Source organism: Saccopteryx leptura, chromosome 4 (assembly GCF_036850995.1).
Source record: "Saccopteryx leptura isolate mSacLep1 chromosome 4, mSacLep1_pri_phased_curated, whole genome shotgun sequence".
Classification (NCBI taxonomy): Eukaryota; Metazoa; Chordata; class Mammalia; order Chiroptera; family Emballonuridae; genus Saccopteryx; species Saccopteryx leptura.
In genome coordinates, this window is record NC_089506.1 from 184,118,834 (window position 1) to 184,133,962 (window position 15,129).

The window sequence follows — 15,129 nt, forward strand, 5'->3', positions numbered from 1 at the left end:
GTCACAGGGAAAACAAGGAGAGAGAATAGCTACTTGGACCAAATCCTTCCCTGCTGCTAGTCACACTGGTGGACACTCATGTTTTCCTTGTGCATGAATATTAAGTGATTGAAGAATAACACAAAAAGACATTCCTTTTCTGAACTTCCTGATTAAATGGGTTCTAAATAATAGCAATAATAATACAGGGGTGGGCAGAAGTAGGTTTACAGTAGTGAGTATGCAAAGCACAGAATTCATTCTTGTATTAATATTTTATAAATTATTATATTCTTTATTATTATTATTAACCTACTTTTGCCTAACCCAGTACATAGCCTATTTGCAAATTTCCACAACATATTCTTTTTATTTTTTTAGATTTTATTTATTTTAGAGAGAAGATAGAGAGAAAAGGGGGAGAGGAGTAGGAAGCATCAACTCCCAAATGTGCCTGACCAGGCAAGCCCAGGGTTTCAAACCCAAGACCTCAGCATTCCAGGTCGACACTTTATCCACTGCGCCACCACAGGTCAGGCCACAACATATTCTCTTACATGATTTCATCTTAACCCCAATTCTGTGAGACCAGCAGGGCAGACTCCAAACTCCGCAGGGGTCGGGATCACCCATGGTAACCCAACCAGCAAGCCGCAGAGATGGTGCTGGAGCCCTTGCCTCCCAGAGTTTTTTATTTGTCTGCCTTGGTTGTTTTGATACAGGTCACAGCCTGCTGCAATGCAGCACAATGCACAACATCCAGGTTCCCTTGACTCTGTGCATATTATTTCCATGAGAACTCCAGGACTGCTCAGTCCCCAAGAACCAAGCAGCGCAGTCTTAAATCCCATGTGTCTTGCCAAACGTGACACGCAGGTGGGCTGGTTATTTCCCGCATGTGCAAAGGCATAAAGACATTTTATTTTTCACCCTGTTGGTCAGGCCCAGGGTATAGAAGAAGTATCTCTGCTTTTAATGTTTAGAGACTGCCATTCTCTGCACCTGGTTGTTTTAAAACTTGACTTTTCCACAGAATTTTCTGCCTAAATCCACAGAGTTGTGTGGTGTTCCTGTTAGCAAACTGAAAGCTGAATTTCCCAAACACATTTATTTTTCCTTTAGAGCAAATGTGGGTAGGATCAAAACCACCCTCTGTCATACTTACACGTTACTCATTAACTCATTTCAAAAAAAAAAAAAAAAAGCCTCAGCTAGATTAAGAGTCCTGTGAAGAAAGAGCTTCCTGCAATGCGGGAACTGAGCAAGCTAAAACGCAGGTTTTCACATTGTTGGGGAGATTCAGAAATGAGCCTTTGAACAGATTTCTCGACCTGGCGATCGCCTAGTGCACCATGGTGAAGAAAAGGATGTGTTCCAGCGACACGGTGTTTCTGTTTGAGACTCCCGGCAGCCCAGGCAAGGCCCGCCCGGAGGCTGCGCAGAGCCCCACCGACAGCCCCGGCTCCGTGCTTCTCAGGTGGGTCCCTCTGTCTGTCTCGTCGGTGGCTCCTGCCACTCACAGGTATTCCTTAAAGAGCTCCTTCCTCCCTCCCTGAGGCAGCAACCTGCCAAGGAGAAGGAGAAGGCACAGCCTTGGCATCGGGGCCAGTGGATGGATGGGGTCCATCCCAAGGATGTGACCTCTGGGCAAATAGAACTTAACTGCTATTAAGGGGAAAAATCATCGTTAGCGACTTCTTTCGGATTTTTTAGCGCTAGATCACTGGCCAGCCATATAGTTCCTCAATTCCTGACTCCCTCCCGGGTTCACAGGAAGTGAAGCCATAATTAATAATCAAAACCTTACTTCAGTGTCAAAATTACCAGAATTATTATTAAATCTTAAAATACTTGTGCTCTTTTTGGCTCTCTAAATTCAATATTTAAATATTTATAGTACTAGCTATGCTCTGGCTCAACTATAAATATTTACGGAACAGTGATTTACAACAGCTTTGACCAGATACAAAACATATCCTTTCTTTAGCTGTTAAGTATTGCTATCTACATCAACACCACTCTAATAATTACAAACTTTTATCATGAAAATTTATTTATTGCCTCTTTATTCATTTTGTCTCATCATAATTCTCTAGAAACTTACAAAAGATAGACATCAAGGGCAGTAGAAATCAATTACAAAAAAAAAAAGTTTCTCACCCCACTTTGATGTGAACTTGAATGTCCCTGTCGTATAAGCTTCCCCAGTGAGAAAGCAGAGGAACAGCCCCTATGTCTGAAGTTGACTGTCACGGAGCACCATGTCCAGAAAGCCGAACATCTGTCTTGTTTTTTAATCATGTTAAATCAGTTACACAAAGAGGTGCTTAAAAGTATAATGTCTAAAGAATAAATAGAAAACCGCCTGACCTGTGGTGGCACAGTGGATAAAGCGTCGACCTGGAAATGCTGAGGTCGCCGGTTCAAAACCCTGGGCTTGCCTGGTCAAGGCACATATGGGAGTTGATGCTTCCAGCTCTTCCCCCCTTCTCTCTCTCTGTCTCTCTCTCCCTCTCTCTGTCCTCTCTAAAAATGAATAAATAAAATTTAAAAAAAAATTAAAAAAAAAAAAAAAAAAAAAAAAAGAAAACCAAGAAATCCCATTCCCTTGAATGACATTCATGTATCAGAATGCAGGTTATAAAAGTATCAATTAAATAGCTTTAAAAAGAAATTTTAGAGATCAAGAGTCTGAAGTTATGCAAAATGTGGCTTAATAACTATTTTAAAAGGTAGTTTAGTTTTTCCGTCTATCATTAGAATGATTCTCCCTAAAGTGCAGCATGGTTGTTTGAGCAAGAGCGCGATTTTCTGTCCTTGAAAATGTATAACTCTTGCATTGCTTTCATATTTTGCTGAAATTGGAGTATTTCTCAAAACACATTTTCTGCTGAAACCATACCTTCTGCAACGTTGTAATGTAAATTCTTTTAGGAGCTCAAGCTGTTAACAGAAAATTTAATTTAATTACAATGCATTAATTAATTACACAAAGTGCCATTTTCCCATTCATAATAATTTTTATTTTTCAATTATAGTTGACATACAATATTACATTAGATTCCGGTGTACAATGCATTGATAAGAAATTTTTATAGCTTACATAGTGATCACCCCAATAAGTCTCGTACCCATCTCCCACCGTACATAATTAGCACCAGATTATTGACTGCCCTTCCTATCCTGTACTTCACATTCCCGTAACTATTCGGTAACTTCCAATTTGTAGTTCTTAATCCCTCCCGCTTTTTCACCCATCTTCCTAATTCCCCTCCATCTGGCAACCATCAAAATGTTCTCTGTATTTATGAGTTTGTTTGTTTTGTTTTTTAGATTCTACATAGAAGTGAAATCATATGGTATTTGTCTTTCCCTGTCTGACTTATTTCATTTAGTATAAATAAATATAATACATATATGATTTAAACAAGTATAGAGAAATAGAGTAAAAGTAAAATAAAAGCCTGCACCAACCTAAATTCAAGCCTCTTTCAAAAAGGGCCCAGGCCTATTTCACCTGCATATTTACATATTTAACATAAATATTCAATATAAACCAGAGGTCCCCAAACTTTTTACACAGGGGGCCAGTTCACTGTCCCTCAGACCGTTGGAGGGCTGCCACATACAGTGCTCCTCTCACTGACCACCAATGAAAGAGGTGCCCCTTAAGGGAGTGTGGCCGGGGGGGGGGGGGGGGGGGGGGGGGGGGGGGAGGCCGGATAAATGGCCTCAGGGGGCTGCATGCGGCCCGCGGGCTGTAGTTTGGGGACGCCTGCTCTATGCTAATATCTATAAGTGTTTTTTGATATGTGTTAGAACCAACCTAAAAACACTACTCCAATCTCTAAATAGTTTGGACAGCAGAGGACTTTTAGTCTAGTTGAAATATCTATTTAATATATTGTGAATAAAATCATTGAAAATAATTTATAGAAATATTCAAGCACATGTTGGGCAATTATTTCAGGTCAAAAATAAGACCGGATAAACACTTCCCTCGACCTTCTAAATAAATATCAAGAATTTATGTGGCACTTGTGATATCATATTATCCTTTAAATGAACAAGAGCAAATAAAATATATTCTCAGATTAACAAACTACAGATACAATTTATGTAGTATATTTATTCAATCATTCAATTCAGCAAAGATTTATGAGTAACTATTATATGCCAGGCTATGTGGAAGGCAGAGGAGATACAATCATGACCAAGTTATACCTCGTCCCTGTCCTCGTAAAGGTAATTAGTTTAATGTTCAAGACAGGCAAAAAATTATGAATACATGCATATAATTCAAATATTAACGTGTATTATTATAGGAAACAAATACAGGGCTGAGACAAGGAATGAGATGGGGAAAATTAATTTAGATGCGGTGGCAAGTAAGGGACTCTTAAAGAAGTGATATTTAGACCAATTTACAGAATGAAAAAAAAAAAGAGCCAACCATGGAATGATCAGGAAGGAGTGTGTTGCCCTGAGTAGAAAAATCTTGTGTCTTGAGGAACCTGGGGAGAGTGGCACCCTGTGAAATTGTAGAGATAAGCAGAGGTTGAACGCGGTTAGAGTTCTATTCTAATCGCCATGGGAAGCCACTGGAGGGTTTGGAATAAAAAGAGTGTGGTGATCGTGATGTGGTGTTCCCTTTAGAAGGGCATTCTCGCCTAACTCTGGGTTATTTTCGGTTATTTACTCATTCAACCCATTTCACATCTTGCCGGTATCTGTAAGGCATGTACCTAGGAGAGAAACTGCTGAGTCATAGATAATGGACATGTCTAACTTTACTCATTACTTCAAATTGTGTTCCAAAGTTCTGTGCCATTTATGCTGCCACCAGTAATGACTTCCCTGCCTCAGTGACAATGATGGTGTCCGACTTCTTAATTGTTTCCAATCCGGAAGGTGTGAAGTGGAATTTCAGTGGTGCTTTAATGTGTATTTCCCTTATTAATATAGGAGGAGCATCTTTTCAGTGTGTTTATTGATCATTTTCATTCCCTCTTGTAAAACACCTGCTTATAAGACTTATGATTTGGGGGGACAGGAGAATTTTCGTTTTCAAAATACTCCAGATACTGATCTTTCTTATACGTGTTGCAAATGTTTATTCTAGCATATGACTTGTCTGTTCATGTTCTTTATCAGGTTCAAGTTCTTAATTTATCAGTTTATTAATTATGTTCTTAATGACTTATACTTTTTGTGACTCATTTAAGAAACCCTTCCCTACCCTGGGGCTATAAAAATCTTCTTATATATTATAGTTTTCTAAAACTATGTTTCCCTTCCAAACTAGAATCCTATAAAGGATTTGGAATTTATCTTTTGTTTCTGCTGTGAATTACGGCATCATTTTAAATTTTCATCTGGATAATAAACTGTCTCACATTACTTATTGAATAGTCTTTCCTTTCCCCATTAATCTGCAATACCAGCTCTGCCATAAATCACTAACAACATCACTATCACTTTATAATAAAAGTTCTGTTATCTGATGAGACTCCTTATCTAATTCAGAAGTGATTAGCTACCCTTGACCTTTTGCTCTTCTACTTAAATTTCATTTATTTATTTATTTATTTTAATTCAGTGAGAGGAGGGGAGACAGTGACAGACTCCTGCATGTGCCCAGACCAGGATCCACCTGATAAGCCCACTAGGGGTCAATGTTCTGCTCATCTGGGGTCTTACTCCATTGCTCAGCAACTGAGCGCTTCTTAGTGTCCAAGGCAGAGGCCATGGAGCCATCCTCAGCACCCAGGGCCAACTCAATCCAATTGAGCCATGGCTGCAGGAAAGGAAGAGAAAGAGAGAGAGAGAAAGAGAAGGGGGGGAGGTGGTGAGGTGGTGAAGCAGATGGTCCCTTCTCCTGTGTGCCCTGACTAGGAATCGAACCCAGGACATCCACACTCTAGGCTGACACTGTACCATTGAACCAACTGGCCAGGGCCCCATTTAAATTTTAGAATTGGCTTATGAAATAGGTCTATTTTTAATTGAAATTCCAATGGCTCCATTGCTCAATTTGAGGAAATTTAAAATTTTATGTTATTAAATAAACCTATTCATGCACATGGTATGTCTTCAATGTATTTAGGTCTTCTTTAATGTCCTTTAGAATATTCTATACAAAGATCTTACACATCATTTATTAGATTTATTCCTAGGTACTTCACACCTTTGTTGTTATTGGAAATATATTTGAAATTGCATTTATTTTGTTGTATTGTACAGATTATAATTAAATTTCTAAATTGATCTTATATTCAATATCTTCTCTAAATCTTATTAAGTTCAGTAATTAAACTGTAGAGTCTATGAAGTTTTCTTTGTAGACAATAGTATTTGAAATACGTAGTAAAAATTTTGTTTTTACTTTTCTGATCTTTACTCCTTTTTAAAAAAATTTTTTTTATTACACAAGCAAGAAACTCCATTATAATGTTGAGTGTAAGCAGTAATTCCAGGCATTCTTGCTTGGTTCTTGATTTTTAAAGGAATGCTTTTCACATTTTAGATTTTATCAGCCTTTTTCAGATTAAAAATGTTTCCTTCAAACTGAGGTTTTATAAGAGGCTGTTCAAAACTACTGAGTGCTTTCCTGGCCTCCTCTGAGATGATCCTCATTTAAAAATCTTTTGATATTCATAATGAGCACAGTATCTCCATAGTCAAAATTCATAAGAAATCATCAATTCCCAAAATATACAGAATATCAGGTGGTCTTGAAAACCATGAATTGCTGTATGCTTGATAAGTAGATTGAAAAAGACTCTGGGTAATTAATAGTTTCATAGATTAGCAAACAAAAATCAGAAATTTTTATTGAATTAACTAGCTGGCTTTGGAGAACTTTATGCAAATTAGCCATTAGCGGTATTGCTTTTAATAAATTTGTTTTCTCAAAATATTTCCTTTTTGGGTATTAGACTATACTGCAATTACAGACAAAGGGGAAAGTTTCCCAGTGGTGCTAATATGAAGAATGGGGAGTTATGGGCTTTGGGGGCACAAACAAGGCCCGACAACCAAAGAAGTCAAAGGTGAGGCAGCCTTCAGGTAAATAAGGGACCCAGTGGGACCAGCCCAACCTGCTCAGACTTCTGTGCTCTAGTTTGGGAACCACTCCAGGCCATAGTCAACAATGACCTTGGCAGGTCCCAGGCAGCCTGTAGTCACACTTACTTCTCCACTTTGGGGCTCCAGTGACTCTGCCTCTACTCCTCTGCTCTTCCAGCTGCCACCAGTGACTGAAAGAGGAAATCTTTGCTCTTCCTCCCTTCCACTCTCCCCTCCCAATCCCACTTCTTTTTCTTAGCCAAGCCCACTTCTCCTGCTAATAGGGAAAGGACAAGATCACTATTCGGTACCTGGAGACCAAGAATACATGGATATAGTACCATGACCCACTTCACTAAGTAAGTCCAGGGCTCCAGCTCCTGTTCACTGGAGTTGTAGGGATACAGGTGACAGTTAGAAGCGGAGGGAGGCTGAATTTTGGGAAATGAGCTTCCTTCGCCAGGAGCAGAGATGAGGAGGTAGTAGTCAAAGAAAGCAGGACTGTCTTAAGGGGAAATACAGGGTGAGGCAAGGGTAGGTTTGCAGTTGTTTGTATGGAAAATAATACAATAATTAATAAATAACAATACAAGTATAAACTCTGTGTTTTGCATACTCACAACTGTACACCTACTTTTTCCCCACTCTGTATAATGGTATTAGTCCTGAGTGTGGGGCACGTATTTCAGTGAATGCAGTAAATCTATTCTTAGGGGTAAGGTCAGGGTGGCAGGACCTGTGGCCTCTGCAGAGCCTTGGACAGGAGAGTGAGGGACAGCTGTCAGAAGGCAGAGAGAACGAAGGGCTTCAGGACGTGGTGAAATGGGCGGTAGATGTAACAACAAAGAGGTCAAGTACAGAGGAATAGACCTCTTTGACAGGAGAGAGAGAATCTTCCCAGAAGAGAAAAGGACTTCCCAGAAGCTATCATTGCTAGAAGACAAGAGACCTGCAGTCTCTTTCCCCAGCTTCACCAGACACTTCTCCACAGTCCACTTATACCAAACACTCAATAGTCTCTCAATATACTGTATTTCCCCATGTATAAGACACATCTTAATTTTAGGGCCCAAAATTTGAAAATATATATATATATATATTACATAAGGTTATTGAACTTAAGTTTTATTCATCATAAAATTTATACAACTCCTCATCCATGTGAAAAAACAGAAAATGTAAGTAAAAAAATCTACAACCACTGTACAAGATGCACCCAGTTTTTAGACCCCAAATTTTTCAAAAAAGGGTGCATCTTATATATGCAGAAATACGGTACATGCTCTATCCTGCTATCAGGCTGGCGAACATACTGGAAGTCCACCCTGACTGCCTGAAAAATTCCTGTTTGTCTTTCAGGATGTGTCTCCCGAAAGGTCTGGATAACTCCCTGTGGGCCCCTGGCCTCCCCTCAGAACTGGATGAGTTCTTATGTGTTGGCACAGCCCACCTGAACCATTTCTCTGAGTGCACTGCCATCAGGGGTGTAGCATAAAGCCTATGAAGCTTAAGCTTCCACCCCCACTTATAAAGCCCCCGTCCAAGGCCCTGGAAGAGTCCCTGGCAAGTTGTTGACATAGTCGTAGGTTTTAATAAACTTTTCAGACTATAATTTCACTGCTGTTATGATTGCTATCTCTTTGCACTTCAATTGTTCCTTGTCATGCTTTCCCCTCAGTAACCAAGGGCATCTGCTCCCAAAAACTAGGGGGTCAGGGAACATGCAGATACTCCTGTACTTTCAGCCTTTTGTATAGTGTATTTTCACCAACGAAATAGAAGTTGGTTTTCATCTCATTTGCATAATCAAACAACTTTCTTCGACTTGTCATTTGCTTTTGTGATGTTCTTGTTTAATTTTAAAAAAATAAAATGCTTTTTTTATTGCTTCATATTCATTTGGAAATACCCCCTAATTTTTGTGAGCAGTATATTTGACATTCTGAGCTAAAAGGGAGTTGTTTGGAGATACAATAAGTTTGGAATTAGCATAAGATATATATGTGATTTACAATCATTTCTATGTGCATGTAAGCTATTGCTAGTTATCTTGGCTTCCAGGAACACTCTCAGCACCCACTAGGCCTATTTACCCTGCTTGGTGACACAGAAGTGCATTTGGCATTGTGACATGAATGTGTCCCGCAGATAACATGCTTCGAAAGTATGTGCGTAATGGAAGATAAACAAGACTGGAAATGTATGGAGCCAGAATCCATTCTCTGGCAAAGGCTTCCAATCATCAGCTATGCACATTGTCAGTGGACTACATTATCATGCATGCCAAGTAAAAACAGAAGTTTCCTCCTGTTAGGACTATATACCCAACCATGCAGCTGACTTAGTTATAAGTACACCAAACATTTTTATGCTAATTGCACAATTTATCAGAAGTCCTGTGTTTATGGGGCACAAACCCAAAGTCAAACTAAAAACAGCCATTGTCCCTAGGTGGGTCATGTAGTAAAGCCCATCTTAACATGACATTATCAAGAACAGGTTTAAATCTAAAAAATAGGCTTCTGATGCTAGAGAAAAGACTAATCTTTTGTTCACTTTATTGACAATATTACAACATTATTGCCATATAAAGAGATTTATTACTGTCAGCTAAAAATTGTAAGAAATCAGGTAGTCGGATCATAAGAGTGTCACATTAGTTTTCTGGACTTGGAGATGTTTATCGGATTTGTGTCAGCTTTTTCAAATTAATAAATTGATTTCTTTCCTTATTCTAAATAAATACTCACTTTTGTACCTAATTTTTTTATTCACAATTTTTTCTTAAAGAGGACCCTAGAGTTGTATAAGCTTCAGGCCCACAAAACCTAAATGGGCCCCTGATTCCAACAGCTTCAGTGCCTGTGTTCTGCAACACACGTGTGCTTGTGTACGTGTGGGACTTAGCTCACGCTCTGTGCTGTGTCGGGCGGGTCAGGGAAGGGAGGCCGCGCTGCCTGCCGGGAGCAAACCCCGGGCTGAACACTTGCTGCTTGTAAACGACTGCCTGTTACCAGTCCCTCGTTTGGGGCAATTTTGAAAATAGTTGTAGAAAAACTAACTTTAAAAAAAAAAATGTTTTCGATCAGTATTCACTTCATATTTTTCAGAACACTTAAAATTGTTTTCAGAAAACACAATTGAATAACCTATGCTTTAATCCTTGACTCACTTTTTAAATAAAATTTTAAAACCCCATGGAAATCCAGTTTAGAAGAAGTCAAAAAGCAATTTAAGGTGACAGATTGAAAAAAATCAATCAGCTTCATTTACATTCTCCTCCCCCTCCCCCAACCTTGCCCCATGTTTAACAGAAACAAAACCAGGAGAATGTAACTGAACTGAAACCTCTAGCAGTTGCTCCCATAGATAACTATGCGCAGCTGCCTGAGGGCAATGGGAACCCCTGCCGAGAAGCACCCGTGTGGTGAATGAGTGTTTCTATAGAACCCAGCAGTGACCATCATGATAGTCTCTTCTCTTTGCACGCTGGCTTACTCGAGAACTTTTTACACATGTGACCTTATCCACCTTGGTGGCTTTACACTACAGTAGATGGATTATAGAGGTTATTCTCTGCACTGTTTAGGTGAGGAAAGCAAGTAACAGAAAGGGAACATAAATTTCCTGTTGTTGCTGTAGGGCAAAATTAAGACAACAAAATTAATGCAAGTAGCGAATGCACAGCCAGAAACACGCCAAAATAGCATTCCGCGACTTCATTGACCAATTTATCCACCTGGCTTGGCTTCAAATTATCTGGGCTATTTCCAGAAACAAAACCCATCTTCAAGGGTCATTTAATTCAGTTCCTTCATCTCACCAAGGGTGACTATTACAGCCACAGAGGGAACCCTGGTTTCAGAAGTAGGCATGCTACTTTGTCTGAAAAAAACAAGGTTAAGGAGACCTACCTGGGAGTCTCAATTTCATATTGGCTCATTATATGATTCTGTGGATTTCATTTCAATATTTTTGTAAAAAAAAAAAAAAAACAACAAAAAGCAAGGGTATCTGCCCTATGTACTTTTGAGAAATAGTGAATTAACAAGTATGATGGGTAATTTCATTTAACAAACAGTTAAGGATTACTTTCTAGAATCTCTATATAGGATGCTCTGCATGCTGTATACGCCTGCTTTCACCAGTTACCAGCTGTGCAATCTCTCTGTGCCTCACTTTTCTCAGCTGCCGAATGGGGATAATCATTGAATTGTGGAATGTATTAAATGAGATAACATTTAAAGTAGTTGGCATACAGTGAATGCTCTCAAGCTTGCGGTGGTTATTATAAGGCAGCGGAGGGGGTGACCCACAGAGAAATACATGGTAATTCCCTCATCACGTAAAGCTCAGCATACATCTTTGCCTCTCTATCTAAAGCACCTAGCACACAGAAGAAACTCTATGGTGAGAAGAGACTCTTATAGAATGAATAAATGGCTGAAGACCCAACTCCTGCTTCCAGGACCTCCCATCTTTGTTGATGACAGACACACCCGGGCTACTAAGGAAGGCAGGCAATGTGCATGCACTTTAAAAATTAAATGCCTAGCCTAACCCTCCAAACTATAATTATTTGCAGCATGTTTCCTGTTAAGCCCCATGCTGCAATATTCAAATCTAGAAATAAACTGCACATTTCAAATACTTAGTGGGACAGAATAAACTTTGCCAAACATGAAAAACTAATAGCTGCCAGCATGATATTGGAGCAAAAGAAACCTATTTCACTCCCTGCAATGAACCTGTAGGGGCAGAACAATGTGCCATGAACAAGCTTCATTCCAAATAGGCTCCTGCCAAAGAGGAAGGAAACCTGGAAGTAGGAACCGTGATGTCCTATACATGTGTTCATTTATTTCACAGGGTTGTCCTTTGGACTTTGAGGAGGACTCCTGTGACCTGGTCGGCTTCCTAGGTCCCATCGCTCGACCTGTTTGTAGCCCCAGGAAGACCACATGCCAGCCACACACGTAGTTCCAGACTTTGAACCTTATTTCCTGCCTATGACACTCTGGCAGAGTGTACTCTGAGCTGTCCTTCAAAACTCAACCGGGGATCACTGCCTTAAGAAAACTTACCCACGACACTGACCTCCCTTGGTCTGGGCTCACGTTACACCTTCACGTCCATCACAGCGTTTATCACACTCCGAATCACACACGTTCTTAGACTTAATTTCTTCCCACTCTGCTGCCTTTTGTTTCCAACCCATCACTCAGTGCGGCTCCTGACACAAAGCACACATCAGTAAGTATTAGATGGATGAATAAATGGTGGAGGGTGATGGATAGAGAAAGAGCTCCCCCGGTTGACAAGCAAGGCTGACCTGGCCACGGAGCTGCTGGTCTCGCCCCAGGAAGGCTGGCGCTCAGCAAGCAGCACAGTCAAGGTGCCCAAGTCAGGAGTCCGCTGGATGCGGGAAGAACAGCTAGGGGCAAACTCAGACGGCACCTGAGACCTTCCGACTCACAGTCCAGGACCTTTTCACTGTTCCACAGTGATCTATCATGAGATCTGAACTGGTATTTCCTTGGTGTGGTCCCATGTGCTTTATCCTTTGCCATTAGAAAAAGAGAGGGGGGAAATCGCGCAATTAAAAGGCTACCAGGAGCAAGATAGGCTGAAATTTCTGTTTCCATTACTTTAAGCATAAACTTAATTTTAACTTAATGCTTCATTGACTTTAATTTTAAAATAAACTTAATGACTTTAAAATTGAATTAAACTAGATATGAAAGAAATAAGAATTTAATTTAATAAAGCATCGATTTTTAGTGTCATAAATGATCCCTCGCACAGGCCGCAAACATTCATATCTTCGTGCCTCCTCGCTGGTGTTCTGCCTGCCTGGAATAATATCACCCTCAAACAACACTTAATCAACAGCATGGTGCATTTCTGCAATATCCTGTTGGTTACAAAGGTCAGCCCTGTGCGTTCAGTGTGGAAGGGCGAGGATACCAAGAGGGGGGGATTCTAGGGGGCCACCTCAGAGGTTGTGGGTGACCCCAAAACCACCACCTTTTTCTAATGCGAGAGGTGGCATTGGTGAGAGGGCAGTGGACCTGGAGTTCTTAGACGTGTATTGGAATCAGAGCTCCGGCGCTTTCTGCGTCACCTTAGTCCAGTTATTAGATCTTTCTAAACCTCAGTTGTCTCATTTGGAAGGTGGGGCAAATAACACCTACCTTTTAGGGCTGTTCTGAGAATTAGGTATGGATAAGGGTGGCCGGCAAACCCAGCACACAAGAGTTGCTATTAGTATAACGACAAGGTAGATGGTGTGTTACTATAGAAACACAGCCGGAAGTCATAATCCAAGCAAGCCCGTGTCAAACCCTAAGGGTATTTTTTCCTAGTTTTTTGATTATCCCTATGCATTCTTTTATAACTTATAAATGACTTAGAACTAAACACAGGGGGAAGAAAGAATATGAAGCTAAAAAACAAACAAACAATTCCTTTTATATATTTGAATATATGTAGAGGCATGAGGACGCAAAGATCCAAACCTGAAGAGCCAAATGCTGGCAAGCGACTGCATCTCTCCCATATGGCAGACACTCCATAGTATGATCAGAGGCGGATTAAGGTCAGTTGAGGCCCGGGTGCAGAAGAAAATGTTGGGCCCCTTAAAGAAAAGAGAAAGACAGGGAAAATAAAAATACATGTGAGCCATATTTTTAAATAAATAAAAAAATATTATATACTATTAATGTTAAAATTACACATATGAAACCAAACTTGGTGTCATTAGAAAAAAGTGTCGGCCCTGGCCGGTTGGCTCAGCGGTAGAGCGTCGGCCTGGTGTGCGGGGGACCCGGGTTCGATTCCCGGCCAGGGCACATGGGAGAAGCGCCCATTTGCTTCTCCACACCCCCCCCCCTTCCTCTCTGTCTCTCTCTTCCCCTCCCGCAGCCAAGGCTCCATTGGAGCAAAGATGGCCCGGGCGCTGGGGATGACTCCTTGGCCTCTGCCCCAGGCGCTAGAGTGGCTCTGGTCGCAGCAGAGCGACGCCTCGAGGGGCAGAGCATCGCCCCCTGGTGGGCAGAGCGTTGCCCCTGGTGGGCGTGCCGGGTGGATCCTGGTCGGGCGCATGCGGGAGTCTGTGTGACTGTCTCTCCCCGTTTCCAGCTTCAGAAGAAAAAAAAAAATTGTCAAGTTGGGGTTTTGCGGGGCCCTTCAGAAGTCGGGGCCCAGGGTTTGTGGCGCGCCCACCATTAAATCCGCCTCTGATTATGATCATCTTAAAGAAATGTGAAAATAAGATGGGTAGGGGAACCCCACCAGGACTGAGTTAAATAGTTTTCTCAAAACTGCAACTCTGGGGGGAAGGCAGGGAGGGGAGGGGATTATGTCTAGAACAAAGATAGGCACAAATGGTCAAGTTCTGTCTCACGTCAAAATGAAACGCCTGTCCGACAGTGCTACTAGTGGACAAGGTTGAACGATGTTCTCTACTCAGGAATTTGAGAGTTTGTGCTCTGTCTTTGTTGTGACTTTCTCCAACTTTTGCTACTTCTGTGGTGAAATAAGAACAAAAACCCTGAGAGAAAAGACTTCGTCAGATATGACTCAAAATATTCTTTCTCCAAATTCATGTGCCAGAAATAGAGCTGAAAGTGCCCAGGTCTGGCCCTGACTGGCATCTGTGACCTGGAGCAATTTACGGAGCCTCCCTTCCCCTCACCTCACAAAATCTATTGTGAGCAGGATTGTCCCAGACTGCAGAGAAATAAAAAGGAGGGAGGAAACCAGATGACTGTGTATACATAAAGTTTTCAATTACAAGCTCCTTGTTGGGGGGTGTGGGGGTGGGAATGAAGAATTCTTTTCAGGTATTATTTTACTCTTATTCTTATCGTATTTAAAAAAAAAAAAAACTTATTTCAGTTGCTATCCGAAGTGGTAAGTTTACCATGAAGCTAATTAAGCTGAAACTTGAGGGCCTACCTATCGCGTGAATGAAACTCTTCTTAGTCAATATTCACTACCTGTACCCAATTTCGTATTGCTTTTCTTAAAGAAATCTCCATGTTGTAGAAGCTTCAGCCCCTACAAACAGAATCTGCTCCA

At 40.9% G+C, this 15,129-nt stretch overlaps 1 protein-coding gene across 3 annotated transcripts in view; it reads left to right on the top strand.

Annotated features, from left to right (window-relative positions):
- The window catches only part of GRAMD2B (GRAM domain containing 2B), a 125,154-nt gene that overhangs the window by 11,661 nt on the left and 98,364 nt on the right, over positions 1–15,129 (top strand). For 2 of the 3 annotated variants that reach the window (XM_066382120.1, XM_066382122.1), the window contains exon 1: positions 1,202–1,456. The exons of the other annotated variant lie outside the window; for it this stretch is intronic. In XM_066382120.1, coding sequence (XP_066238217.1) covers positions 1,332–1,456 — 125 coding nt within the window. In that variant the 5' untranslated portion in view covers positions 1,202–1,331. Of the gene's footprint in view, positions 1–1,201; positions 1,457–15,129 lie in introns of those variants that run through there. 3 annotated transcript variants of the gene reach the window in all.